At 51.4% G+C, this 25,930-nt stretch overlaps 1 protein-coding gene across 1 annotated transcript; it reads right to left on the bottom strand.

The window, feature by feature from the left end:
- Window positions 1–3,709: 3,709 nt before the first annotated feature.
- SLC25A11 (solute carrier family 25 member 11) lies at window positions 3,710–25,149 on the bottom strand. Its single transcript, XM_072149943.1, has 8 exons — window positions 24,992–25,149; window positions 20,661–20,813; window positions 20,025–20,231; window positions 19,598–19,688; window positions 19,425–19,515; window positions 19,245–19,344; window positions 18,964–19,015; window positions 3,710–5,399 (listed from the first exon to the last, which is right to left on the bottom strand). The coding sequence occupies exons 1-8, from the start codon at window positions 25,060–25,062 to the stop codon at window positions 5,244–5,246; spliced, it is 921 nt and encodes a 306-aa protein (XP_072006044.1). The 5' UTR covers window positions 25,063–25,149; the 3' UTR covers window positions 3,710–5,243.
- Window positions 25,150–25,930: the final 781 nt, after the last annotated feature.

Here is a 25,930-nt window from a genome sequence, read left to right as displayed (position 1 = left end):
CCTAGCGGCCTCCCTTTACTAATAAAATGCCCCTAGCTGCCTCCCTTTACTAATTAAAACCCCCTAGCGGCCTCCCTTTACTAATTAAGAGCCCCTAGCGGCCTCCCTTTACTAATAAAAACCTCTAGCGGCCTCCCTTTACTAATAAAAAGCCCCTAGCTGCCTCCCTTTACTAATAAAAAGCCCCTGGCTGCCTCCCTTTACTAATAAAAAGCCCCTAGCGGCCTCCCTTTACTAATAAAAAGCCCCTAGAGGCCCCCTTTTACTAATTAAAAGACCCTAGCGGCCTCCCTTTACTAATAAAAAGCCCCTAGCGGCCTCCCTTTGCTAATTAAGAGACCCTAGCGGCCTCCCTTTACTAATTAAACCCCCTAGCGGCCTCCCTTTACTAATAAAAACCTCTAGCGGCCTCCCTTTACTAATTAAGAGCCCCTAGCGGCCCCCCTTTACTAATTAAGAGACCCTAGCGGCCTCCCTTTACTAATTAAGAGACCCTAGCGGCCTCCCTTTACTAATTAAGAGACCCTAGCGGCCCCCCTTTACTAATTAAGAGCCCCTAGCGGCCCCCCTTTACTAATTAAGAGACCCTAGCGGCCTCCCTTTACTAATTAAGAGACCCTAGCGGCCCCCCTTTACTAATTAAGAGACCCTAGCGGCCTCCCTTTACTAATTAAGAGACCCTAGCGGCCTCCCTTTACTAATTAAAAGACCCTAGCGGCCCCCCTTTACTAATTAAGAGACCCTAGCGGCCTCCCTTTACTAATTAAGAGACCCTAGCGGCCTCCCTTTACTAATTAAGAGCCCCTAGCGGCCCCCCTTTACTAATTAAGAGACCCTAGCGGCCTCCCTTTACTAATTAAGAGACCCTAGCGGCCCCCCTTTACTAATTAAGAGACCCTAGCGGCCTCCCTTTACTAATTAAGAGACCCTAGCGGCCCCCCTTTACTAATTAAGAGACCCTAGCGGCCTCCCTTTACTAATTAAGAGACCCTAGCGGCCTCCCTTTACTAATTAAGAGCCCCTAGCGGCCTCCCTTTACTAATTAAAAGACCCTAGCGGCCTCCCTTTACTAATTAAAAGACCCTAGCGGCCTCCCTTTACTAATTAAGAGCCCCTAGCGGCCCCCCTTTACTAATTAAGAGCCCCTAGCGGCCCCCCCTTTACTAATTAAAAGGCCCTAGAGGCCCCCCTTTACTAATTAAGAGCCCCTAGCGGCCTCCCTTTACTAATTAAAAGGCCCTAGAGGCCCCCCTTTACTAATTAAAAGGCCCTAGAGGCCCCCCTTTACTAATTAAGAGCCCCTAGCGGCCCCCCTTTACTAATTAAGAGACCCTAGAGGCCCTCCTTTACTAATTAAGAGCCCCTAGCGGCCCCCCTTTACTAATTAAGAGCCCCTAGCGGCCCCCCTTTACTAATTAAGAGACCCTAGAGGCCCCCCCTTTACTAATTAAGAGACCCTAGAGGCCCTCCTTTACTAATTAAGAGCCCCTAGCGGCCTCCCTTTACTAATTAAAAGGCCCTAGAGGCCCTCCTTTACTAATTAAGAGCCCCTAGAGGCCTCCCTTTACTAATTAAGAGACCCTAGAGGCCTCCCTTTACTAATTAAGAGACCCTAGCGGCCTCCCTTAACTAATAAAAAGCCCCAGCCTACCTTTACTAATAAAAAAAAGACCCTAGCGGCCTCCCTTTACTAATTAAGAGCCCCTAGCGGCCCCCCTTTACTAATTAAGAGACCCTAGCGGCCTCCCTTTACTAATTAAGAGACCCTAGCGGCCCCCCTTTACTAATTAAGAGACCCTAGCGGCCTCCCTTTACTAATTAAGAGACCCTAGCGGCCCCCCTTTACTAATTAAGAGACCCTAGCGGCCTCCCTTTACTAATTAAGAGACCCTAGCGGCCTCCCTTTACTAATTAAGAGCCCCTAGCGGCCTCCCTTTACTAATTAAAAGACCCTAGCGGCCTCCCTTTACTAATTAAAAGACCCTAGCGGCCTCCCTTTACTAATTAAGAGCCCCTAGCGGCCCCCCTTTACTAATTAAGAGCCCCTAGCGGCCCCCCCTTTACTAATTAAAAGGCCCTAGAGGCCCCCCTTTACTAATTAAGAGCCCCTAGCGGCCTCCCTTTACTAATTAAAAGGCCCTAGAGGCCCCCCTTTACTAATTAAAAGGCCCTAGAGGCCCCCCTTTACTAATTAAGAGCCCCTAGCGGCCCCCCTTTACTAATTAAGAGACCCTAGAGGCCCTCCTTTACTAATTAAGAGCCCCTAGCGGCCCCCCTTTACTAATTAAGAGCCCCTAGCGGCCCCCCTTTACTAATTAAGAGACCCTAGAGGCCCCCCCTTTACTAATTAAGAGACCCTAGAGGCCCTCCTTTACTAATTAAGAGCCCCTAGCGGCCTCCCTTTACTAATTAAAAGGCCCTAGAGGCCTCCCTTTACTAATTAAGAGACCCTAGAGGCCTCCCTTTACTAATTAAGAGACCCTAGCGGCCTCCCTTAACTAATAAAAAGCCCCAGCCTACCTTTACTAATAAAAAAAAGACCCTAGCTGCCTTCCTTATACAAATAATAACCTTATATACTTACCCTTGATGTCTTCTCCTGCGTAACTTCTCTCCTAATGGCGATCCGCCCACCTTCTGTAGCTCCTGCACCGCGCGCCTCTGGTCATGTGACTTAGGTCGCGTCAGTCACGTGACATGGGCCGCGCGGTGCAGGAGCTACAGAAGATGGGCGGATCGCCGACGCGGGGCTTGTTGGTAAGTATGGGGGCCGAAACACGGGGGCACGGCGGCAGCATTACACAGAGGCTCCCCGCGGCACACAGGTTGAAAATCACTGTCCCGGCCACTTTACAAAAAGTTTGGCCACCAAAAGTTCAGAAACGGTTCTCAAAATGTATGGGGGCCAACTACTACTCGTCTTAAGGAACTTGGACCTCAACATATCTACTAGGGGTTCAATCTGGGGTGGACGTTGCCATCAGTGGGGTTAACACCACCTTGATTTACCTCCCGGATCAGGAATAGGGACCTTCAAAGTTCCCAACATCTTGAGGAACCTCAAAAATGGCTCGTAGGGGTTTCCAATTGGTGTAGACCAATACGTCACCACATCAAAAGGGTCTTCACCTGGATCTACAGGTGTGGTCTTCACCATCTGGGCAGACCTTCCAAATTCAGGTGTCAGTCACATGGTCAAAAGAATTTTAATTTAAAAATGCAAATGCGGGAAATTAAAAATTTGGAACAAAAATTTTGTGGTTGTCGTTCTTAACCACAACATCATAGTCCCACGTTATTTACAAGTTGGATCTCCATGTGCACCGGGGGTTGTCCTCACACTTCTGTGCCCCTAACCCTTCACTCTGAGTAAAAGCTGTAACAAGCTTCTGTTTGAATAGTACAGCAGTCATTCAGAGCAGACGTGGAGTGAAAGCACAGAGCACAGCAGTGTGAGGCTTCTTTCCCTTTGTTATTTTACCTTGCATATATTTTTGTATCTGAGGTCGGAATATTTTTTGGTACCGTAGGATTATCTAGTATAAATCTCTTTAATTGTCCTCGCCCTCTATAAAAATATTTGGATATGACGATTTTTGAGGGTTTTTTTTCCCCCGACACTGAGGAGAGACGAATGATAATGCTCATCTTTGAACTTCCCCTCTAAGAAGTGGGTGGAGCCTCAGACGTCACCAATAAATCACAACAATAACTTTATGCAACAAAAAAACACATTTTTATTCATATTCTTTGACGGTTTCATCCTTGTCGTCCGATGAGATGGTAATAACCCCCGTTATGGCGCTGTTCCCGCCTCTCGCACGCGCAGCCACTACTGACATACAAACCTATCTAGATCCACGAGATGCCGTTTTACTGGAAACCACCGTGATTGCCCGATAAGCCCCGCCTTCCAAGTCGATAAAAAAATACACGTTGTGATGTAGGTATGTGCATATATATCTCTATATTACATGGTGGGGGGGGGGCCGTATATTTACACCTCGTAATAAATACAGATTCGGGTCTTGACATGGGTGTGGAAGGGGGGGGGGGGAGATATTCTGAGGGATCCCACACTAGAGCCGGTTTGATCATGTGGTAGCGGCAGCCATTTTTGTGTGGTCCTAGCGCCTCAGCATAGTAACAGCTGTGTTACTATACAGACGTGAGGATCGCAGAACCCACCAACAAAATGGCTGCCCCGAGTCTAATACGTTACTTGTGTTATTTTTATTGTAGGTGGCGCCATTAACCCTCTCATAATGTGCGTATTAACCCTATAAAACAGTGTGACTCCTCAAAATAATTACATCAACAGGAAATGGCTCCTCACACCACTTTAAAGGCCACCAATCCAGAAAAAGAGTTCTATGGCTCCACCCCTGAGGAGCAAGATAAAGTATCTCACCCTCTTCCTGATGCATTGCCTTATTTTTATGTGTGTATTAAACCTATGAACAAAGCGGAAATCAACATAATTACATCTAGAGGAAAATAGAGACAGGCTTCATCCTGCCAATACATGGAGAGTTCTATGGCTCCGCCCCTGAGGAGCGATATAGAGAATTCCATCCTGTCCCTGCTGCATTGATCGATTGCACTGACATATAGGATGCGTCATTGTATTGTATACCCTTAATCCATAAAATGAGCCCAGGCGGGCAACGCCTGCTGGGATTTGTAGTCCTACAGGACACTTAAAGCAATAGAGCAACAAAAAAATAAACAAAAACTAACTAGAAAATTTGGGATGCCCCCCATCTTTGCTGCGTTCCATTTTCACCCTAATGTTTTAATAAAAACGCTGGGTGGGGGATGGGGTGAAAAAAATTCGGATTTTTTTTTCTAAATAAAGCCACAAACAAACAACTAATAATAAATTATAGCCAGGCATTTAAAGGGCTACTCCATCTAGACACAGGATTCATATTGCACACTCCTCTGAAGGGGAGGGGCTTAACACCTGAGAGGAAGCCCCACCCAAGCTACGAGAGGTATGAATTTGGTACTGACTGGTCTGGATAAGCCTGGTGGAGGTGCCCTTTAAATGTGAATGTATTGGATAAAGCAGAACCCCAGTCCCCAAAATACCCTGAAAAACAAGGGGGAGAAAAAACATGATGAGGTGTCGGGGCAGACGCTCCCTGATGGAGAGTGGGTGCAGGTGGGGGATGGGTGACAACTTTGGCTGCAGGGTTCGTGTCTGTAGGTTGGAGAACACAGGAGTCGATCCAGTCCCATCATCCACTCAGGAAAAATTGCTTATAGTATTTGTTCATCTGCTCAAGGAAGATAAAAGTCAAAACCGTGTGAGGTCCCAGGCGGGCGTAGTACGGGGTGAAGCCCTTCCAGAGGCTGAAGAAGCCCTCGTGTCTGACCACTTTAACCAGGACGTCCTGCAGAAGGGGAGATACAAGGGTGCAGTGAGCGCAGCTCTGGAGTATAATACAGGATAAGTAATGTCATGTATGTACACAGTGACTGCACCAGCAGCAGAATAGTGAGTGCAGCTCTGGGGTATAATACAGGATGTAACTCAGGATCAGTACAGGATAAGTAATGTCATGTATGTACACAGTGACTGCACCAGCAGCAGAATAATGAGTGCAGCTCTGGGGTATAATACAGGATGTAACTCAGGATCAGTACAGGATAAGTAATGTCATGTATGTACACAGTGACTGCACCAGCAGCAGAATAGTGAGTGCAGCTCTGGGGTATAATACAGGATGTAACTCAGGATCAGTACATGATAAGTAATGTCATGTATGTACACAGTGACTGCACCAGCAGCAGAATAATGAGTGCAGCTCTGGGGTATAATACAGGATGTAACTCAGGATCAGTACAGGATAAGTAATGTCATGTATGTACACAGTGACTGCACCAGCAGCAGAATAGTGAGTGCAGCTCTGGGGTATAATACAGGATGTAACTCAGGATCAGTACAGGATAAGTAATGCCATGTATGTACACAGTGACTGCACCAGCAGCAGAATAGTGAGTGCAGCTCTGGGGTATAATACAGGATGTAACTCAGGATCAGTACAGGATAAGTAATGTCATGTATGTACACAGTGACTGCACCAGCAGCAGAATAGTGAGTGCAGCTCTGGGGTATAATACAGGATGTAACTCAGGATCAGTACAGGATAAGTAATGTCATGTATGTACACAGTGACTGCACCAGCAGCAGAATAGTGAGTGCAGCTCTGGAGTATAATACAGGATGTAACTCAGGATCAGTACAGGATAAGTAATGTCATGTATGTACACAGTGACTGCACCAGCAGCAGAATAGTGAGTGCAGCTCTGGAGTATAATACAGGATGTAACTCAGGATCAGTACAGGATAAGTAATGCCATGTATGTACACAGTGACTGCACCAGCAGCAGAATAGTGAGTGCAGCTCTGGAGTATAATACAGGATGTAACTCAGGATCAGTACAGGATAAGTAATGTCATGTATGTACACAGTGACTGCACCAGCAGCAGAATAGTGAGTGCAGCTGTGGAGTATAATACAGGATGTAACTCAGGATCAGTACAGGATAAGTAATGTCATGTATGTACACAGTGACTGCACCAGCAGCAGAATAGTGAGTGCAGCTCTGGGGTATAATACAGGATGTAACTCAGGATCAGTACAGGATAAGTAATGTCATGTATGTACACAGTGACTGCACCAGCAGCAGAATAGTGAGTGCAGCTCTGGGGTATAATACAGGATGTAACTCAGGATCAGTACAGGATAAGTAATGCCATGTATGTACACAGTGACTGCACCAGCAGCAGAATAGTGAGTGCAGCTCTGGGGTATAATACAGGATGTAACTCAGGATCAGTACAAGATAAGTAATGTCATGTATGTACACAGTGACTGCACCAGCAGCAGAATAGTGAGTGCAGCTCTGGGGTATAATACAGGATGTAACTCAGGATCAGTACAGGATAAGTAATGTCATGTATGTACACAGTGACTGCACCTGCAGCAGAATAGTGAGTGCAGCTCTGGAGTATAATACAGGATGTAACTCAGGATCAGTACAGGATAAGTAATGCCATGTATGTACACAGTGACTGCACCAGCAGCAGAATAGTGAGTGCAGCTCTGGGGTATAATACAGGATGTAACTCAGGATCAGTACAGGATAAGTAATGTCATGTATGTACACAGTGACTGCACCAGCAGCAGAATAGTGAGTGCAGCTCTGGAGTATAATACAGGATGTAACTCAGGATCAGTACAGGATAAGTAATGTCATGTATGTACACAGTGACTGCACCAGCAGCAGAATAGTGAGTGCAGCTCTGGAGTATAATACAGGATGTAACTCAGGGTCAGTACAGGATAAGTAATGTCATGTATGTACACAGTGACTGCACCAGCAGCAGAATAGTGAGTGCAGCTTTGGGGTATAATACAGGATGTAACTCAGGATCAGTACAGGATAAGTAATGTCATGTATGTACACAGTGACTGCACCAGCAGCAGAATAGTGAGTGCAGCTCTGGGGTATAATATACAGGATGTAACTCAGGATCAGTACAGGATAAGTAATGTCATGTATGTACACAGTGACTGCACCAGCAGCAGAATAGTGAGTGCAGCTCTGGGGTATAATATACAGGATGTAACTCAGGATCAGTACAGGATAAGTAATGTCATGTATGTACACAGTGACTGCACCAGCAGCAGAATAGTGAGTGCAGCTCTGGGGTATAATACAGGATGTAACTCAGGATCAGTACAGGATAAGTAATGTCATGTATGTACACAGTGACTGCACCAGCAGCAGAATAGTGAGTGCAGCTCTGGGGTATAATACAGGATGTAACTCAGGATCAGTACAGGATAAGTAATGTCATGTATGTACACAGTGACTGCACCAGCAGCAGAATAGTGAGTGCAGCTCTGGGGTATAATACAGGATGTAACTCAGGATCAGTACAGGATAAGTAATGTCATGTATGTACACAGTGACTGCAGCAGCAGCAGAATAGTGAGTGCAGCTCTGGGGTATAATACAGGATGTAACTCAGGATCAGTACAGGATAAGTAATGTCATGTATGTACACAGTGACTGCACCGGCAGCAGAATAGTGAGTGCAGCTCTGGGGTATAATACAGGATGTAACTCAGGATCAGTACAGGATAAGTAATGTCATGTATGTACACAGTGACTGCAGCAGCAGCAGAATAGTGAGTGCAGCTCTGGGGTATAATACAGGATGTAACTCAGGATCAGTACAGGATAAGTAATGTCATGTATGTACACAGTGACTGCACCAGCAGCAGAATAGTGAGTGCAGCTCTGGGGTATAATACAGGATGTAACTCAGGATCAGTACAGGATAAGTAATGTCATGTATGTACACAGTGACTGCAGCAGCAGCAGAATAGTGAGTGCATCTCTGGAGATCGTTATCTCATTAGCAGAGGGTGTGGCTGTGTGTGGAGCTGCTGTGTGTTTGTGCTCCTGAGCTCCTGGAGGAAGATCTGCCCGCCCAGGGCCTGCTCTCTCCTCTCCCAGGGAGGGAGTTAGGTTCCTGGGGATGAGTGAGGGAGCCAAGTCCCAGGCTCCTGCTTCCCGGTCTAGGCCGGCGGGAGGCAGGAAAGGACAGCAACCGGCCAGCGCTATGGAGGACTCAGGGGTGAGACGTTCCACCCGGAGTCGTAGCAATACGGCTCCTGCTCCCCCTGAGAAGCGGAGAACCCAGAAGCTGAATTCCCAAGTCGGTGCGGGTGAGAGCGGTCCTTCCGGGGCTGGAGCCATGAAGCGGAGTGCTCACAGAGGTAAGGCTGACCATGCGGGGGGAGGCTGGGCGGTGCAGGGGCCCCGGGAGTCTTTGTCCACCTATGCCTCCCGGGTCCAGAGCCACCTCTGTGAGTATGAAGAAGCAACTAAGACCATCAGGAGGCTCCGGGAGGAGCTGCGTTGTGCCCGCGCCAGGGTGAATACAGCAATGGGGAAGCAGAGGTCAGAGATTACCAGTGAAATTAAAAGACTAAAATCAGACATTGAGAAGCTTCTTATAAGAAAGACTTTTATTAGCGAGAACGGCGGTCCATTCAAGGAAAAATTGTTGAATGATGACAGATTTGCAGACATGGCTGATAACAGAGAGCAGAGGCTGAAGGGGTTGCAGCCTGCGAGCCAGGTGGAGGAGGAGGATGATGATGATGATAACGAGCAGCAGTTCCCACCTGGCGGCCTGCAGGAAGATCAGCAGGCCTCGTGCAGTGGGCCCCCTGCAGGACAGCCAGCAGTAACACCTCGCTCGGGGGAGGACAGTGACACCGGCAGCCAGGGAGGGGCGCTCATGGCAGAGATCCGGCTGCTCGAGTCCCCAGTGCGCATGGAGAACTTTTCTTTTGGTGACGAACTCCCAGAGGAAGCCGCTGGGGGGAGCAGCCGGAGGAAGAGTAAGAAGACCAGGCCAAAGCAGCAAGAAGAGGTACGTTTCATCTTTACCCCCCTCCCTGTACACCCCCCCGGGCAAAGCGCAGGGTCAGCTCACTGTGCAAGCCCTGCTACCCAAACCCCCCCGAGTTCTGCTGTGGACCCGGTGCAAAGGTGCAGGGAGATTACAAAGCCAGGTGGCGAGGTGCAAGGCTCCATCTCTGCTTGTAGTAGTGGAAATGGAGCAGGGAAAGCATCGGCTGAAAGGCCGGACACTGAGTGTCGCCCCGCGGGGGGCGCTCCATCTAGCACTGGCACTGTGGCCTGCTCCCCAGGGGGAGGGGGGGGCAGCCTGGTGTCGGCGTCGGTTACGGGTCCCAGTCCCAGTCCTCCCAGCGGTGGCGATTTCTCCATGGGAAAAAAAGTCCTGTTTTGTATTGGAACTGGTAATTCTGAAAATAGACATCCTGTAGAGACTGGCGAAAGACGGACGGCGAGCAAACGCAAACTGACATCTGACGCCGAAGAAGCAGAGGGCAAAAGCCAATCTGGGGTTGGGGTCACCTCTGGACAGATCATGCAGGCCGGGGGAATTGGTTCTGTGGAGGTGGCCTCTGCCCCTATGGCCAGAGATGCTGAGGCTGTCCTGCCGTCCGTCGTTACTGCTGGTCCAGCGAGTGTGAATGGTGCTGTGGCTGAAGGGTCGTTATCAGGGGTAGAAAATGCAGGTGATGGTGGTGCTGTGAGTGGAGATGGTGGTATGGAGAGAGGTATTGCTGGGACTAGTGGTGCTGCTATGGTGGGAGGTGATGTTGTTACTATGAGTGGAAGTGTTGCTGTGGATGAGGGGGCTGTTGTGAGTGGCGGGGCTGCTGTGAGTAGAGATGGTGGTATGGAGAGAGGTATTGCTGGGACTAGTGGTGCTGCTATGGTGGGAGGTGATGTTGTTACTATGAGTGGAAGTGTTGCTGTGGATGAGGGGGCTGTTGTGAGTGGCGGGGCTGCTGTGAGTGGAGATGGTGGTATGGAGAGAGTTATTGCTGGGACTAGTGGTGCTGCTATGGCGGGAGGTGTTGCTGTAACTGGGGAGGTTCCTGTGAGTAGAGATACTGGTGTGGCTGGAGGTGTTGCTGGGACTTGTGGTGATGCTATGGTGGGAGGTGATGGTGTTGTGGGATGTTTTGCACGTAATAAGAGGGCTGTTATGGGTGGGGGTATGGTGGGGTCTGGTCCTGTTGTGCCCCCAGCGGTGGCAACCCCCAGCGGTGGCAGAAGTTATGCCAGTGTCACTGCTGGGGGAGATTTCGCATCCTCCTCGTCTTCGGGCCCTAGGGGCAATATTTTGCAGCAGCGTCTTCTGGAAGCTCTGAGAAAAGGGGAAAGATCAATCACTGTAGAGGGTGGAGAGGTTGATCTGTCCTTCTGGATAGAGAGGCACGGCCTTGGAGCCTTCCGAGAAAATAGAGGGGGGGAAACTGCATGGTCCCTCCCGACAGCCGGGCCAGGTGGCGCCCGTAGGAATGTGGTCCGTCTTAGGTGGCGGGGCAGTGATGCGTGTCCACCTAGAACTAAGGTGGTTGAGCTCCTCCTAGAGATGGGCTTCAAGGCGATAGACATCTTTGCCTTGATTCATCCTTATGGCACATCTGAGTTCGATGTCAGTTTTGTTCGCCCAGAGGGACTTGAGCTCTTCTGGGGGAATTATGAGCTGAAAAAGAACATGCCCGGTTGGCGAGACTTTGCTGTTCAGGCGGTGTCTCGCCAAAACCAGGTCAAGAAAGTGACCGTTTTAACCCGTAATGAATCACTTTCTTGCTATGACATCATGACTTGGCTTGGGCGATATGGTGAAGTATTGGAGACGCCAAGGAAAAATCGGGACGAGTTTGGTATCTGGTCAGGGGCCTGGACCTTTATGATGAAGTTAAAGGTTTCAGGTAACTCGGTTGCCCACATCCCTTCATCAGCCTTCCTGGGGAGGGATCGCATCCAGATCTTCTACCAGGGTCAGCCTAAGCTGTGCCACAGGTGCGGTGACCCCACACATTTCAGCGCAAACTGCACCGTGCAGAAGTGCGCGTTGTGTGGGGGTGTCGGCCATCTCGCTGCATCCTGTAAGCAGATTCGGTGTCACCTGTGTGGTGACTTAGGTCACCCATTCAGCCGTTGTCCTCGTTCTTTTGCTAATGCGGTTCTGGCTCCGGTGGGTGAAGGCCATGAGGCCGAATCTGCTGGGGAGGGGACTAGCAGAGGCGGAGGAACTGAGGGGCCAGGGAAGAAAGATAAGAAAGTGACGCCATCACGACAGAGGCGTCAGGAGAGGCGCCAAAGGGACAGGGAGGTGGGGGAGTCGCGGGTCACTGCCCCCGGCCCTGTCCTACAGCCCAATCTTGTTGCTGAGGCCCCGAGGAATGATGAGTTGGATGAGGAGGTCAGGAGGATCCAGAGGGAGGAAGCGGCCACGCTCTCAGAATCCTCCCATTATGAGAGTATGGATGAGGATAGTAGGGCGTGGCTACAGGAAAAGCGCAAGCAGGGCAAAAGGAAAAAGAAAAAGAAGGGAGATTTACAATCTTCTCTCACCCTGACTCAGAAGCCAAAGGAAGGTAAAGCTGATTCCCCTCTGGTTGGTCTTTCCAACCGGTTCCAAGCCCTTGACAACGTCTCTGCCTCAGAGGTTGAGGGTGAGGTTCCGGAGAGGGCGGGAGGGCTTTCAGGAGATGCTGAGTCTCCCGCTGAGGATGCTTCGTCCTCAGAATGGGAGACTGACCTGGAGTCCGGAGACGAGGATGAAAGAGCTGATATGGACACTACAGTTTCAAAAAAGAGAGGGAAAGGGTCCTCTTCTGAAACTGAAGAGAAGGGCGGTGGGAAAAAGAAAGCCGTCTAACTCAATCACTCATGATGGCGGCACCCACTCCGTTGACGCTGGCGTCCATTAATGTCGCCAGCATTAAGTCTGATGCGGCTAGATTTGCGGCCTTTGATTTTCTCGGCCGTGTTGAAGCCGACATTTTATTTTTGCAGGAGACCAGGCTGCCAGATTTGGCGGCCGTGTTTAAAGCTAAGAGGGAATGGAGACACGGGCCTTCCTATTGGTCTCTTGCGGCCGAGCCGTATAGCGGAGTGGCGGTACTTTTTACCGCACCGGTAGAATGCCGACGAGTTATTGAGTTAGAAATGGGGAGGTGCCTGATCCTGGATGTCCTCATGAAGGGACAAGAACTTCGCCTAATTAACATCTATGGTCCCCAGTCCAAGTGGGACAGGAAGTGTCTCTTTATGAGGATCAAGCCCTACCTTTTTACAAGTCGGCAGGTGGTCTTTGGAGGGGACTTCAATGCTGTCACGAGGTCCCAGGATAGGGGAGGTTCCAGAGACAAGCTGACTTATGATAGCGTCGCTCTTAATAGCATAGCTAGTGAGGCTCGCCTGGTGGATGTCCACATCCGGCACACCCCAGGCCACGCGGGGTTCACCTATTATAGGGGTAGCTGCAGGTCTAGAATAGACAGGTTTTATTTAAAGGAGGAAGCCATTTCTTCAGCAGTGTCCGTTGTTGAGGTGGAATTCTCCGATCACTGTCTAATTTTGTTTTCTCTGAATGTTACAGAGACCCCCCGGATGGGAAGAGGCTATTGGAAGCTCAATTCGTCTCTCCTGGAAGAAGCGGAGATCAGACAATCCTTTGAGGACTTTCTTCAGAGCCAGGTACCATTGCTGGGCCTTTGTAGCAGTAAGTCAGAGTGGTGGGAGATGCTCAAGAAAAGGGTGGCGAGATTCTTCCGCCAGCTTTCGAGCCTCAGGAGCCTGGACAGGTACCGCCTGTATCAGGGCCTGAGGAGGAAACTCGAGCATCTCGTCTCGACTGGAGGTAGTCGTGAGGACATCTCCAGAGTGAAATCCTTGCTGAAGAGGTGTCAGTACGATAGACACGCATCTTTGGTTTTTGAGAGGGATTACGGGAAATACCGCTCGCCCGACCCTTACAGAAACTGCAAGATGTCAGTGAATGGTAAAGTTGTCACGGGACTGGTTGACAGTACGGGATCCCTGAAAAGGTCCAGATCAGGGATTCTGGAGGTCGTCAGATCCTTCTACTCGCACCTCTTGGGTAGGAAGGATCTAGATCGGGATGTGATGTCGGCTTTCCTGGCTGAAACTGTCCCTGAGCCAGGAGTAGACCCCTCTCTTGATGTTTTGACCGAAGTGATCAGGGAAGAGGAAGTCAGCCTGGCGATTGAAGGGCTCGCCCTCAAGAAATCGCCAGGTCCGGATGGCTTAACATCCGAGTTTTATAAGACCTTTAAGGACGCCTTGGTTCCCCTCTTGACTGAGGTATTCAATGAGTGTCTTTCCTCGGGCGCTCTGCCGAAGTCAATGAGGAGGTCAGCCCTGATCATTCTGTCAAAGGGTAAGGACCGATCTCGTGTTGAGAACTGGCGTCCCATAGCGCTTCTCAATACGGACAGAAAGGTTTTGGCAAAGGTGCTGTTTAATCGGCTGGTGCAGTTTGCGCCCCGGCTCCTTTCGGGGACCCAGCACTGCTCTGTTCCAGGCCGCAGTACATTTAGTGCTGTGCTCTGTGTCCGGGAGGCAGTGGAGCAGGGCAGGGCTGGTAACTGGAAGGGGTACTTGCTGTCCTTGGATCAGGCAAAAGCGTTTGATCGGGTTAACCACGAGTACCTCTGGTCTGTCCTTCTGAGGTATGGCCTGCCGGGTGGGTTTGTCAATTGGCTTAAGGTTTTGTACGCAGGGGCAGAGAGTTTCCCGCTTGTGAACGGTTGGATTGGCCGCTCTTTTGAGGTCGGGTCTGGTGTTCGCCAGGGTTGTCCTCTGAGCCCACTTTTATACGTGTTCGCGATTGACCCATTCCTTAGGAGGGTTGATCGTGGGCCGTTGGTGGGAGTCGGGATGGATCGGGCAGCACCGGAAGCCACTCTTAGAGTGGTAGCGTATGCCGATGATGTCACCGTTTTCGTGTCCTCGGGAGGGGAGGCGCAATGGGTGATGTCAGAGGTTGACCGCTACTCAGAGGCTTCTGGGTCCAAGATCAACCGGGATAAGTGTGAGAGTCTCTGGCTGGGAGAGGGAGGTCCAGGCTTTGATCTCCCGGACACTCTTCCAGGGCCCCAGGACTCTGCCAAAGTTCTCGGCATCGAATTTGGCCAGGGGGATTACCCCATGCAAAACTGGGACGGCAGGCTTAAGATCGCCGCTCAGAGGGTGGACCAGTGGAAGGGTTGGTCTTTGACCCTCAGGGAAAGGGTGAACTTGATTAAAACTTACCTGCTCCCATTGCTGATATATCTGGGCAGTGTGTGCATGTTGCCAGAACCCCTCTGGACTCGGGTCTACAGTCTGTTCTTCCAGCTGTTATGGGGGAATAGGCTGAACCTTATCAAGAGGGAGGTTACTTACCGCACAAGGAGACAAGGAGGGTTGTGTATGGTCAACCCTGTGGTGTTCCTAGTGAATACCTTTCTTAAGATCAATGTTGCAAACCTCTGGAAAGAGAGGGCTCCTCCGTGGGTATACTCCTGCAGGGGATGGTTTCGGCCTTTCTTCCAGGAATGGGAGACAGGAGGGCAAGTGAAGGATCTTCGTACACCGCATGGGCATCTTCCGGCTTACGCTACCCCGGTTCTGAAGGTGATTCGCCGGTGGGGTCTGGGAATGTGGGAGATCAGGACCATGTCGAGGAAAGTCCTTGACAAGAGGGTTCTGTTGACCCATTTCCAGAAGCCTCTGGCCCTCAGGGATTGCCCAAGTCGGGATCTTGGGGTGGGTTTGAGTTTATTGAATTCCATCAGGATCCCCTTGAAGTTTTGGGACGTGACTTGGCGCTGCTTCCATGGAAAGCTGTGTGTGAGGGACAATCTGAAGTGTAGGAGCTCTGAGGAAAGGGGTTGTCCCCGGGAGGAGTGCGGTGGTCTGCTGGAGAGCATGGACCACTTCCTGCTTCAGTGCCCCTTTAACACAGAGGTGTACAACCGGGTGGGCGCTTCCATCCATTGGCCCGGGTTGGCCGGTCTCTCCTATGCGGAGTGGGCCTATGGAGCATTCAGAGGCCTGGGTGGCCGGGACCGCTGCACGTTATTCCTAGTCAGTCTAGTGGTCAGGTACCACACGTGGAACGCACGGTGTTTAGTATCGACGCAGCGTAAAATCCTCCCGGTGGATGAGGTGGTTAGGAACATTCTGGGTGACCTGGTGAAGGTGCGCTCTCTGGAGTATGAGAGGCTGGGCACGGGGAGGGCCTCTCTCCTATGGAGGGGGTTCTCCTTTAGTGTCCCTTAGTCTGTCATCTCCTCTCCTGGTGTTGGGCTGATGCTGCACTGTAGATTTTTGTTTTGTATCTGAGCATGTAGTGATGTAGGGGCTTGCAGGCGCCGAACCTGGGCTTTATGTGGTTTGGATTGATGATGTTGAGATTTTATTTGTATTCTGTTTTTCTTTATGTTATGTTGTTAATACTGTATATATTGTATATAGTGGGGTTTGGGATTAGTGTTAGGTTGGGAGGGGGGTGATGGTGGTGGGATTTACGAACAAGTGACCTTGGACTCTATGACCCTGGGCACTGGTCTGGACTACTTAACGCAAACTTTGGACGTTAGACCAGTGTCTGGGGGGAAGGGGAGGGTGCGGGCGAGGGATTTAGTTTAGTTTAGTGTAGTGTTGTGTGTATTTGTTATTATATATTGGAAAAAAAAAAAAAAAAAAAAAAATGGGTGTGGGATGTGATCTGTGTGGGGTGGTTTGTTATTAGAGGGTGTGGGGTGGGTTTATGTATATTTTATAGTCATTTATGTTTTATTTGTGGGTGTGGCTTTTCTTATTGTTTATTGGTTTGGTTTAGGTTGTGATAATTGGTTGGGTGGGGGTTGTGGTAATTGGTGTTCATTACGGTGTATTTTAAGTTATTGTTTTTACTAGGTGTGAATGTGGCTGGACCAGCAGGTAAGAGATTGTATATATTGTATGTTATGTTTTGTTTGTATTGTTATGTTTTTTACTTTTATATAAAATAAAAGATCTACAGGATGTAACTCAGGATCAGTACAGGATAAGTAATGTCATGTATGTACACAGTGACTGCACCAGCAGCAGAATAGTGAGTGCAGCTCTGGGGTATAATACAGGATGTAACTCAGGATCAGTACAGGATAAGTAATGTCATGTATGTACACAGTGACTGCACCAGCAGCAGAATAGTGAGTGCAGCTGTGGAGTATAATACAGGATGTAACTCAGGATCAGTACAGGATAAGTAATGTCATGTATGTACACAGTGACTGCACCAGCAGCAGAATAGTGAGTGCAGCTCTGGGGTATAATACAGGATGTAACTCAGGATCAGTACAGGATAAGTAATGCCATGTATGTACACAGTGACTGCACCAGCAGCAGAATAGTGAGTGCAGCTCTGGGGTATAATACAGGATGTAACTCAGGATCAGTACAAGATAAGTAATGTCATGTATGTACACAGTGACTGCACCAGCAGCAGAATAGTGAGTGCAGCTCTGGGGTATAATACAGGATGTAACTCAGGATCAGTACAGGATAAGTAATGTCATGTATGTACACAGTGACTGCACCTGCAGCAGAATAGTGAGTGCAGCTCTGGAGTATAATACAGGATGTAACTCAGGATCAGTACAGGATAAGTAATGCCATGTATGTACACAGTGACTGCACCAGCAGCAGAATAGTGAGTGCAGCTCTGGGGTATAATACAGGATGTAACTCAGGATCAGTACAGGATAAGTAATGTCATGTATGTACACAGTGACTGCACCAGCAGCAGAATAGTGAGTGCAGCTCTGGAGTATAATACAGGATGTAACTCAGGATCAGTACAGGATAAGTAATGTCATGTATGTACACAGTGACTGCACCAGCAGCAGAATAGTGAGTGCAGCTCTGGAGTATAATACAGGATGTAACTCAGGGTCAGTACAGGATAAGTAATGTCATGTATGTACACAGTGACTGCACCAGCAGCAGAATAGTGAGTGCAGCTTTGGGGTATAATACAGGATGTAACTCAGGATCAGTACAGGATAAGTAATGTCATGTATGTACACAGTGACTGCACCAGCAGCAGAATAGTGAGTGCAGCTCTGGGGTATAATATACAGGATGTAACTCAGGATCAGTACAGGATAAGTAATGTCATGTATGTACACAGTGACTGCACCAGCAGCAGAATAGTGAGTGCAGCTCTGGGGTATAATATACAGGATGTAACTCAGGATCAGTACAGGATAAGTAATGTCATGTATGTACACAGTGACTGCACCAGCAGCAGAATAGTGAGTGCAGCTCTGGGGTATAATACAGGATGTAACTCAGGATCAGTACAGGATAAGTAATGTCATGTATGTACACAGTGACTGCACCAGCAGCAGAATAGTGAGTGCAGCTCTGGGGTATAATACAGGATGTAACTCAGGATCAGTACAGGATAAGTAATGTCATGTATGTACACAGTGACTGCACCAGCAGCAGAATAGTGAGTGCAGCTCTGGGGTATAATACAGGATGTAACTCAGGATCAGTACAGGATAAGTAATGTCATGTATGTACACAGTGACTGCAGCAGCAGCAGAATAGTGAGTGCAGCTCTGGGGTATAATACAGGATGTAACTCAGGATCAGTACAGGATAAGTAATGTCATGTATGTACACAGTGACTGCACCGGCAGCAGAATAGTGAGTGCAGCTCTGGGGTATAATACAGGATGTAACTCAGGATCAGTACAGGATAAGTAATGTCATGTATGTACACAGTGACTGCACCAGCAGCAGAATAGTGAGTGCAGCTCTGGGGTATAATACAGGATGTAACTCAGGATCAGTACAGGATAAGTAATGTCATGTATGTACACAGTGACTGCAGCAGCAGCAGAATAGTGAGTGCAGCTCTGGGGTATAATACAGGATGTAACTCAGGATCAGTACAGGATAAGTAATGTCATGTATGTACACAGTGACTGCACCAGCAGCAGAATAGTGAGTGCAGCTCTGGGGTATAATACAGGATGTAACTCAGGATCAGTACAGGATAAGTAATGTCATGTATGTACACAGTGACTGCACCAGCAGCAGAATAGTGAGTGCAGCTCTGGGGTATAATACAGGATGTAACTCAGGATCAGTACAGGATAAGTAATGTCATGTATGTACACAGTGACTGCAGCAGCAGCAGAATAGTGAGTGCAGCTCTGGGGTATAATACAGGATGTAACTCAGGATCAGTACAGGATAAGTAATGTCATGTATGTACACAGTGACTGCACCAGCAGCAGAATAGTGAGTGCAGCTCTGGGGTATAATACAGGATGTAACTCAGGATCAGTACAGGATAAGTAATGTCATGTATGTACACAGTGACTGCACCAGCAGCAGAATAGTGAGTGCAGCTCTGGAGTATAATACAGGATGTAACTCAGGATCAGTACAGGATAAGTAATGTCATGTATGTACACAGTGACTGCACCAGCAGCAGAATAGTGAGTGCAGCTCTGGAGTATAATACACACTTACCAGTCCGTTCTTATATTCGGGTTTTCCATCGATTGTGCGCATGTTCTGTATCCTGTGAGTGAGAAGGTGGATATGTAACAGGTGGGAGTCTCTGCCCCCCAGGGCTACTCCTGCCCCCCCCCACCCCCCAGGGCTACTCCTGCCCCCCCCCCCACACCCCCCAGGGCTACTCCTGCCCCACACCCCCCAGGGCTACTCCTGCCCCACACCCCCCAGGGCTACTCCTGCCCCACACCCCCCAGGGCTACTCCTGCCCCCGCAGATGAGTGATGGGTCAGTACCTGGTCTTGGCGATGTCCACTGGCATGGAGGCTGCTGTGGTGACCAGTCCGCTGATCATACTGGCACAGAAGTGGCAGAGGATGTCATCCCGGAAATATCCTAATGATAAGGGAAGAGGATCAGGACCCCATTGTACCCCGGACCCCCCTGCAGCCCCCCCGGGGTGACCCTGCTCTCACCTGAGTCCAGAAGAAACTGCTTAGACTGGGAGTAAGAGGCCAGCTGGGCAGCATTCACCACCACCGCCCGCGCCATGGTGGGTATACACCCCTGAGAGAGGGAAACAGAGGGGGGTTATGGGTAATGCTGGACCCAGGTCACATGACGGGACATAGCGGACTACTACACCCACCCTCCACAGCGTGGTGACGCCCTCCTCCCTGGACATCCGCACCAGCGCATTGAAGACGTTGCTGTAGCCTCTCCTCTGGTCCGGAGGTAACCTGCACGAGAACCAGGACCCATCACTCGTCACATGGTGTCAGCCCAAAACTATGCGCCCCCCTCCCCAAATCATTGTACAACATATATATATACATATAGGTCTGTGCTCAAAATCTCTGCTGGCTGGAAGAGACCCCAAATCCAAAACCTGATTCTGTACCTCAAAGCCGAGAAGAAAGAATGATCAGTAAAAACTTGTCTCTTCTGAGCAGAAAGTTGTTACAATGTATCAGCGCAGGAATTCTGGTACATTGACTGGATACACTGCAACAAAACCTCAGCGAGGAACCAGCAAGGAATAAAAAAAGACACAGGAGTGGTACCGGACGCCTCACCTGCCATCCGCTGTCATCCGGATCAGCGCCACCTCCGCTGGGGTCCCCACAAAGGCCCCTGTGGCCCCCGCCGTCATCCCTATGGCCGCCTTCATCAGGAAGTTTGGGGGCGTCCCATCCGCCTTCGTCAGCTTCTCAAAGAGGATGGTGTAGATGCCGAGACGCGTGGTCGTGTACGTGGCCTGCCGCAGGAGACCGGCCGATAACCTGAGGAACAGAGACGGGATTACACCAGAGAAACAGGATGCCCCGCCCCCCAGAGGGTGATACAGACAGGAGGAGGAGCTCTGAGTCTGCCCCTCCCCCTGCAGGATGATACAGACAGGAGGAGGAGTTATGAGTCTGCCCCACCCCCTGCAGGGTGGTACAGAAGGAGGAGCTCTGAGTCTGCCCGCCCACTACAGGGTGGTACAGGAGGAGGAGCTCTGAGTCTGCCCCTCCCCCTGCAGGATGATACAGACAGGAGGAGGAGCTATGAGTCTGCCCCTCCCCCTGCAGGGTGATACAGGAGGAGGAGCTATGCATCTGCCCCTCCCCCTGCAGGGTGATACAGACATAAGGAGTAACTATGAGTCTGCCCCTCCCCCTGCAGGGTGATACAGACAGGAGGAGCTGTGATGTATATTGGGGTCTCACCCTGTGTAGATGCCGCGCAGCCCCTCGTTCCTCAGGATGCTGCCCACGGCGTGGAAGCTGGTCTTGTACTCCTTGGTCTTGGCTCCTTCTCCGCTCAGCTGCATCCGATTCTTCACCAGATCCAGCGGCTGCACGAACACGGTGGCGCCCATCCTGGAGGCGGAGCAAGTAACCATTAGTAACAGCAGTCACAGGCCACGCCCCTGACCCCGGGTGACCCTGAGCACTGTCCTGCAGGATGTGACCTCTAGCTACGACCCCCGGTCACTGTCAGTGTTACAATGTATCAGCGCAGGTACAAGCCTAGTCCTAGGAGCTTCCTCTTCAGTCTATTAATGCTTGTACATCCCTCCTCACACAGCTGATGTTTGTTACAATGTATTAGTTCAGGCTGCACTGACACAATGGACCAAGTCCTCAGCTGTGAGAGAGCAGGACTAGGACAGACTGCTACTTATCTTATCAGAGGGAGATTACACTTTCCCCTGGACTGATACACTGTCACAACTCTTCTGCTTTCTCCGACGAAGAAGGGGAAGTTCAAAGATACTGAGGAGCCCCCCCCCATTACTAGACATCAGAGGAGCCCCCCCCCCCCATTACTAGACATCAGAGGAGCCCCCCCCCCCATTACTAGACATCAGAGGAGCCCCCCCCCCCATTACTAGACATCAGAGGAGCCCCCCCCCCCATTACTAGACATCAGAGGAGCCCCCCCCATTACTAGACATCAGAGGAGCCCCCCCCCATTACTAGACATCAGAGGAGCCCCCCCCCATTACTAGACATCAGAGGAGCCCCCCCCCCCCATTACTAGACATCAGAGGAGCCCCCCCCCCCCATTACTAGACATCAGAGGAGCCCCCCCCCCCATTACTAGACATCAGAGGAGCCCCCCCCCCATTACTAGACATCAGAGGAGCCCCCCCCCCATTACTAGACATCAGAGGAGCCCCCCCCCCATTACTAGACATCAGAGGAGCCCCCCCCATTACTAGACATCAGAGGAGCCCCCCCCCCCCATTACTAGACATCAGAGGAGCCCCCCCCCCCCATTACTAGACATCAGAGGAGCCCCCCCCCATTACTAGACATCAGAGGAGCCCCCCCCCCCATTACTAGACATCAGAGGAGCCCCCCCCCCCATTACTAGACATCAGAGGAGCCCCCCCCCATTACTAGACATCAGAGGAGCCCCCCCCCCCCATTACTAGACATCAGAGGAGCCCCCCCCCCCATTACTAGACATCAGAGGAGCCCCCCCCCCATTACTAGACATCAGAGGAGCCCCCCCCCCATTACTAGACATCAGAGGAGCCCCCCCCCCATTACTAGACATCAGAGGAGCCCCCCCCCCCCATTACTAGACATCAGAGGAGCCCCCCCCCCCATTACTAGACATCAGAGGAGCCCCCCCCATTACTAGACATCAGAGGAGCCCCTCCCCCCATTACTAGACATCAGAGGAGCCCCCCCCCCCCATTACTAGACATCAGAGGAGCCCCCCCCCCATTACTAGACATCAGAGGAGCCCCCCCCCATTACTAGACATCAGAGGAGCCCCCCCCCCCCATTACTAGACATCACAGGAGCCCCCCCCCCATTACTAGACATCAGAGCCCCCCCCCCATTACTAGACATCAGAGGAGCCCCCCCCATTACTAGACATCAGAGGAGCCCCCCCCCCCATTACTAGACATCAGAGGAGCCCCCCCCCCCCATTACTAGACATCAGAGGAGCCCCCCCCCATTACTAGACATCAGAGGAGCCCCCCCCCATTACTAGACATCAGAGGAGCCCCCCCCCCATTACTAGACATCAGAGGAGCCCCCCCCATTACTAGACATCAGAGGAGCCCCCCCCCATTACTAGACATCAGAGGAGCCCCCCCCCCCATTACTAGACATCAGAGGAGCCCCCCCCCCATTACTAGACATCAGAGGAGCCCCCCCCCCCCATTACTAGACATCAGAGGAGCCCCCCCCCCCCATTACTAGACATCAGAGGAGCCCCCCCCCCCATTACTAGACATCAGAGGAGCCCCCCCCCATTACTAGACATCAGAGGAGCCCCCCCCCCCCATTACTAGACATCAGAGGAGCCCCCCCCCCATTACTAGACATCAGAGGAGCCCCCCCCCCCATTACTAGACATCAGAGGAGCCCCCCCCCCATTACTAGACATCAGAGGAGCCCCCCCCATTACTAGACATCAGAGGAGCCCCCCCCATTACTAGACATCAGAGGAGCCCCCCCCCCATTACTAGACATCAGAGGAGCCCCCCCCCATTACTAGACATCAGAGGAGCCCCCCCCCCCATTACTAGACATCAGAGGAGCCCCCCCCCATTACTAGACATCAGAGGAGCCCCCCCCCCCATTACTAGACATCAGAGGAGCCCCCCCCCCCCATTACTAGACATCAGAGGAGCCCCCCCCCATTACTAGACATCAGAGGAGCCCCTCCCCCCATTACTAGACATCAGAGGAGCCCCCCCCCATTACTAGACATCAGAGGAGCCCCCCCCCCCCATTACTAGACATCAGAGGAGCCCCCCCCCCCATTACTAGACATCAGAGGAGCCCCCCCCCATTACTAGACATCAGAGGAGCCCCCCCCCCCATTACTAGACATCAGAGGAGCCCCCCCCCCCCATTACTAGACATCAGAGGAGCCCCCCCCCCATTACTAGACATCAGAGGAGCCCCCCCCCATTACTAGACATCAGAGGAGCCCCCCCCCCCATTACTAGACATCAGAGGAGCCCCCCCCCCCCATTACTAGACATCAGAGGAGCCCCCCCCCCCATTACTAGACATCAGAGGAGCCCCCCCCCATTACTAGACATCAGAGGAGCCCCCCCCCCCATTACTAGACATCAGAGGATCCCCCCCCATTACTAGACATCAGAGGAGCCCCCCCCCATTACTAGACATCAGAGGATCCCCCCCCATTACTAGACATCAGAGGAGCCCCCCCATTACTAGACATCAGAGGAGCCCCCCCATTACTAGACATCAGAGGAGCCCCCCCCCCATTACTAGACATCAGAGGAGCCCCCCCCCCCATTACTAGACATCAGAGGAGCCCCCCCATTACTAGACATCAGAGGAGCCCCCCCCCCCCATTACTAGACATCAGAGGAGCCCCCCCCCCCCATTACTAGACATCAGAGGAGCCCCCCCCCCATTACTAGACATCAGAGGAGCCCCCCCCCATTACTAGACATCAGAGGAGCCCCCCCCCATTACTAGACATCAGAGGAGCCCCCCCCCCATTACTAGACATCAGAGGAGCCCCCCCATTACTAGACATCAGAGGAGCCCCCCCCCCCCCCATTACTAGACATCAGAGGAGCCCCCCCCCCCATTACTAGACATCAGAGGAGCCCCCCCATTACTAGACATCAGAGGAGCCCCCCCATTACTAGACATCAGAGGAGCCCCCCCCCATTACTAGACATCAGAGGAGCCCCCCCCCCCATTACTAGACATCAGAGGAGCCCCCCCCCGTTACTAGACATCAGAGGAGCCCCCCCCCCATTACTAGACATCAGAGGAGCCCCCCCCCCCCATTACTAGACATCAGAGGAGCCCCCCCCCCATTACTAGACATCAGAGGAGCCCCCCCCCCCCCCATTACTAGACATCAGAGGATCCCCCCCCCCATTACTAGACATCAGAGGATCCCCCCCCCATTACTAGACATCAGAGGAGCCCCCCCCCCATTACTAGACATCAGAGGAGCCCCCCCCCATTACTAGACATCAGAGGAGCCCCCCCCCCATTACTAGACATCAGAGGAGCCCCCCCCCCATTACTAGACATCAGAGGAGCCCCCCCCCCCATTACTAGACATCAGAGGAGCCCCCCCCCCCATTACTAGACATCAGAGGAGCCCCCCCCCCATTACTAGACATCAGAGGAGCCCCCCCCCCCATTACTAGACATCAGAGGAGCCCCCCCCCCATTACTAGACATCAGAGGAGCCCCCCCCCCATTACTAGACATCAGAGGAGCCCCCCCCCATTACTAGACATCAGAGGAGCCCCCCCCCCCCATTACTAGACATCAGAGGAGCCCCCCCCCCCCCCATTACTAGACATCAGAGGAGCCCCCCCCCCGTTACTAGACATCAGAGGAGCCCCCCCCATTACTAGACATCAGAGGAGCCCCCCCCCCCCCCATTACTAGGCATCAGAGGAGCCCCCCCCCCCATTACTAGGCATCAGAGGAGCCCCCCATTATTAGAGGGGCCCCATTACTACAGTGATACACAGGCCACGCTCCGGTCTATGTGGGCGCCACACGCCGCAGGTTCGGGGCATTACCCGGCCAGACCCCCGAAGAGGAACTTGATGGACTTGGGGGAGGTCCTCTCTTTGCCGCTCACTGCCGCCATCTTGTCACCGACTGACCGGAGAGACCCCCAAGGTGACACGGGAGGTGTGTGCGCGCAGGGGCGGGGCCTGACACGTCATCAGCGGAGGACGCGGCGGACATATTGGAAGAGGGCACCGGCTCCCCGCGGCCATGAGGAGGACAGTGATCTCCTCCGGGTGTGTTATAGGAGGCGAGGCGGAGGGGTCACGGAACTGTACACTGAGGAGAGACTATCTCTTCTAACCTGCCTCATTCTCCAGTCTGGTTAAGGGCAAACTGCAGCTGTGATGCCGCGGCGGCCATTTTGGATCCGGGAAAAAGAGGTTTGTGAATATCAGTAAATATCAATAAAGTTATTTGTGTTTAACTAATGGAACAAGATCTAATTTTTTTGTTGTTGTTGTGAAAATGACTAAACAACTGGTCATGTGACCTTCAGAAACGCGCTCGCCACACAGTCCGAATGTAAACTTGGGGTACACAGCACAAGAAAACCGTACACTGCCGCCATAGATGGGGGGCATCACTGTCCCATTATTGGTGCATTATATTGGACACATCTCACTACATGACACCTTGTTATTGTCTCGTGATTACACAACATGGAGGATCCCTGTTGTCACCCACCAGCAGCGTCACGTGTTGCTAGGAAACATACAGAACCTATATCACAGCTGTCACTCAGAGAATGGTTGTTATTACGTCCTTTAGCCTCTGTGGCTATCACATAGGGCAATAAAGCCATTAGCGGGGGTTGTTCATGTGTGTGATTATTATTTATTATCCAGAATTACTAGATAAGTCGTAGCGAAAGTGCAGGAAGGTGACGGGTCACATCCTCGGATACCTATAGGGCAGTGTTGGCGAACCTATGGCACGGGTGCCAG

This window comes from Engystomops pustulosus, chromosome 4 (genome assembly GCF_040894005.1).
Source record: "Engystomops pustulosus chromosome 4, aEngPut4.maternal, whole genome shotgun sequence".
In the NCBI taxonomy this organism is placed as follows: domain Eukaryota; kingdom Metazoa; phylum Chordata; class Amphibia; order Anura; family Leptodactylidae; genus Engystomops; species Engystomops pustulosus.
This window is presented reverse-complemented; position numbering and strand designations above follow the sequence as displayed.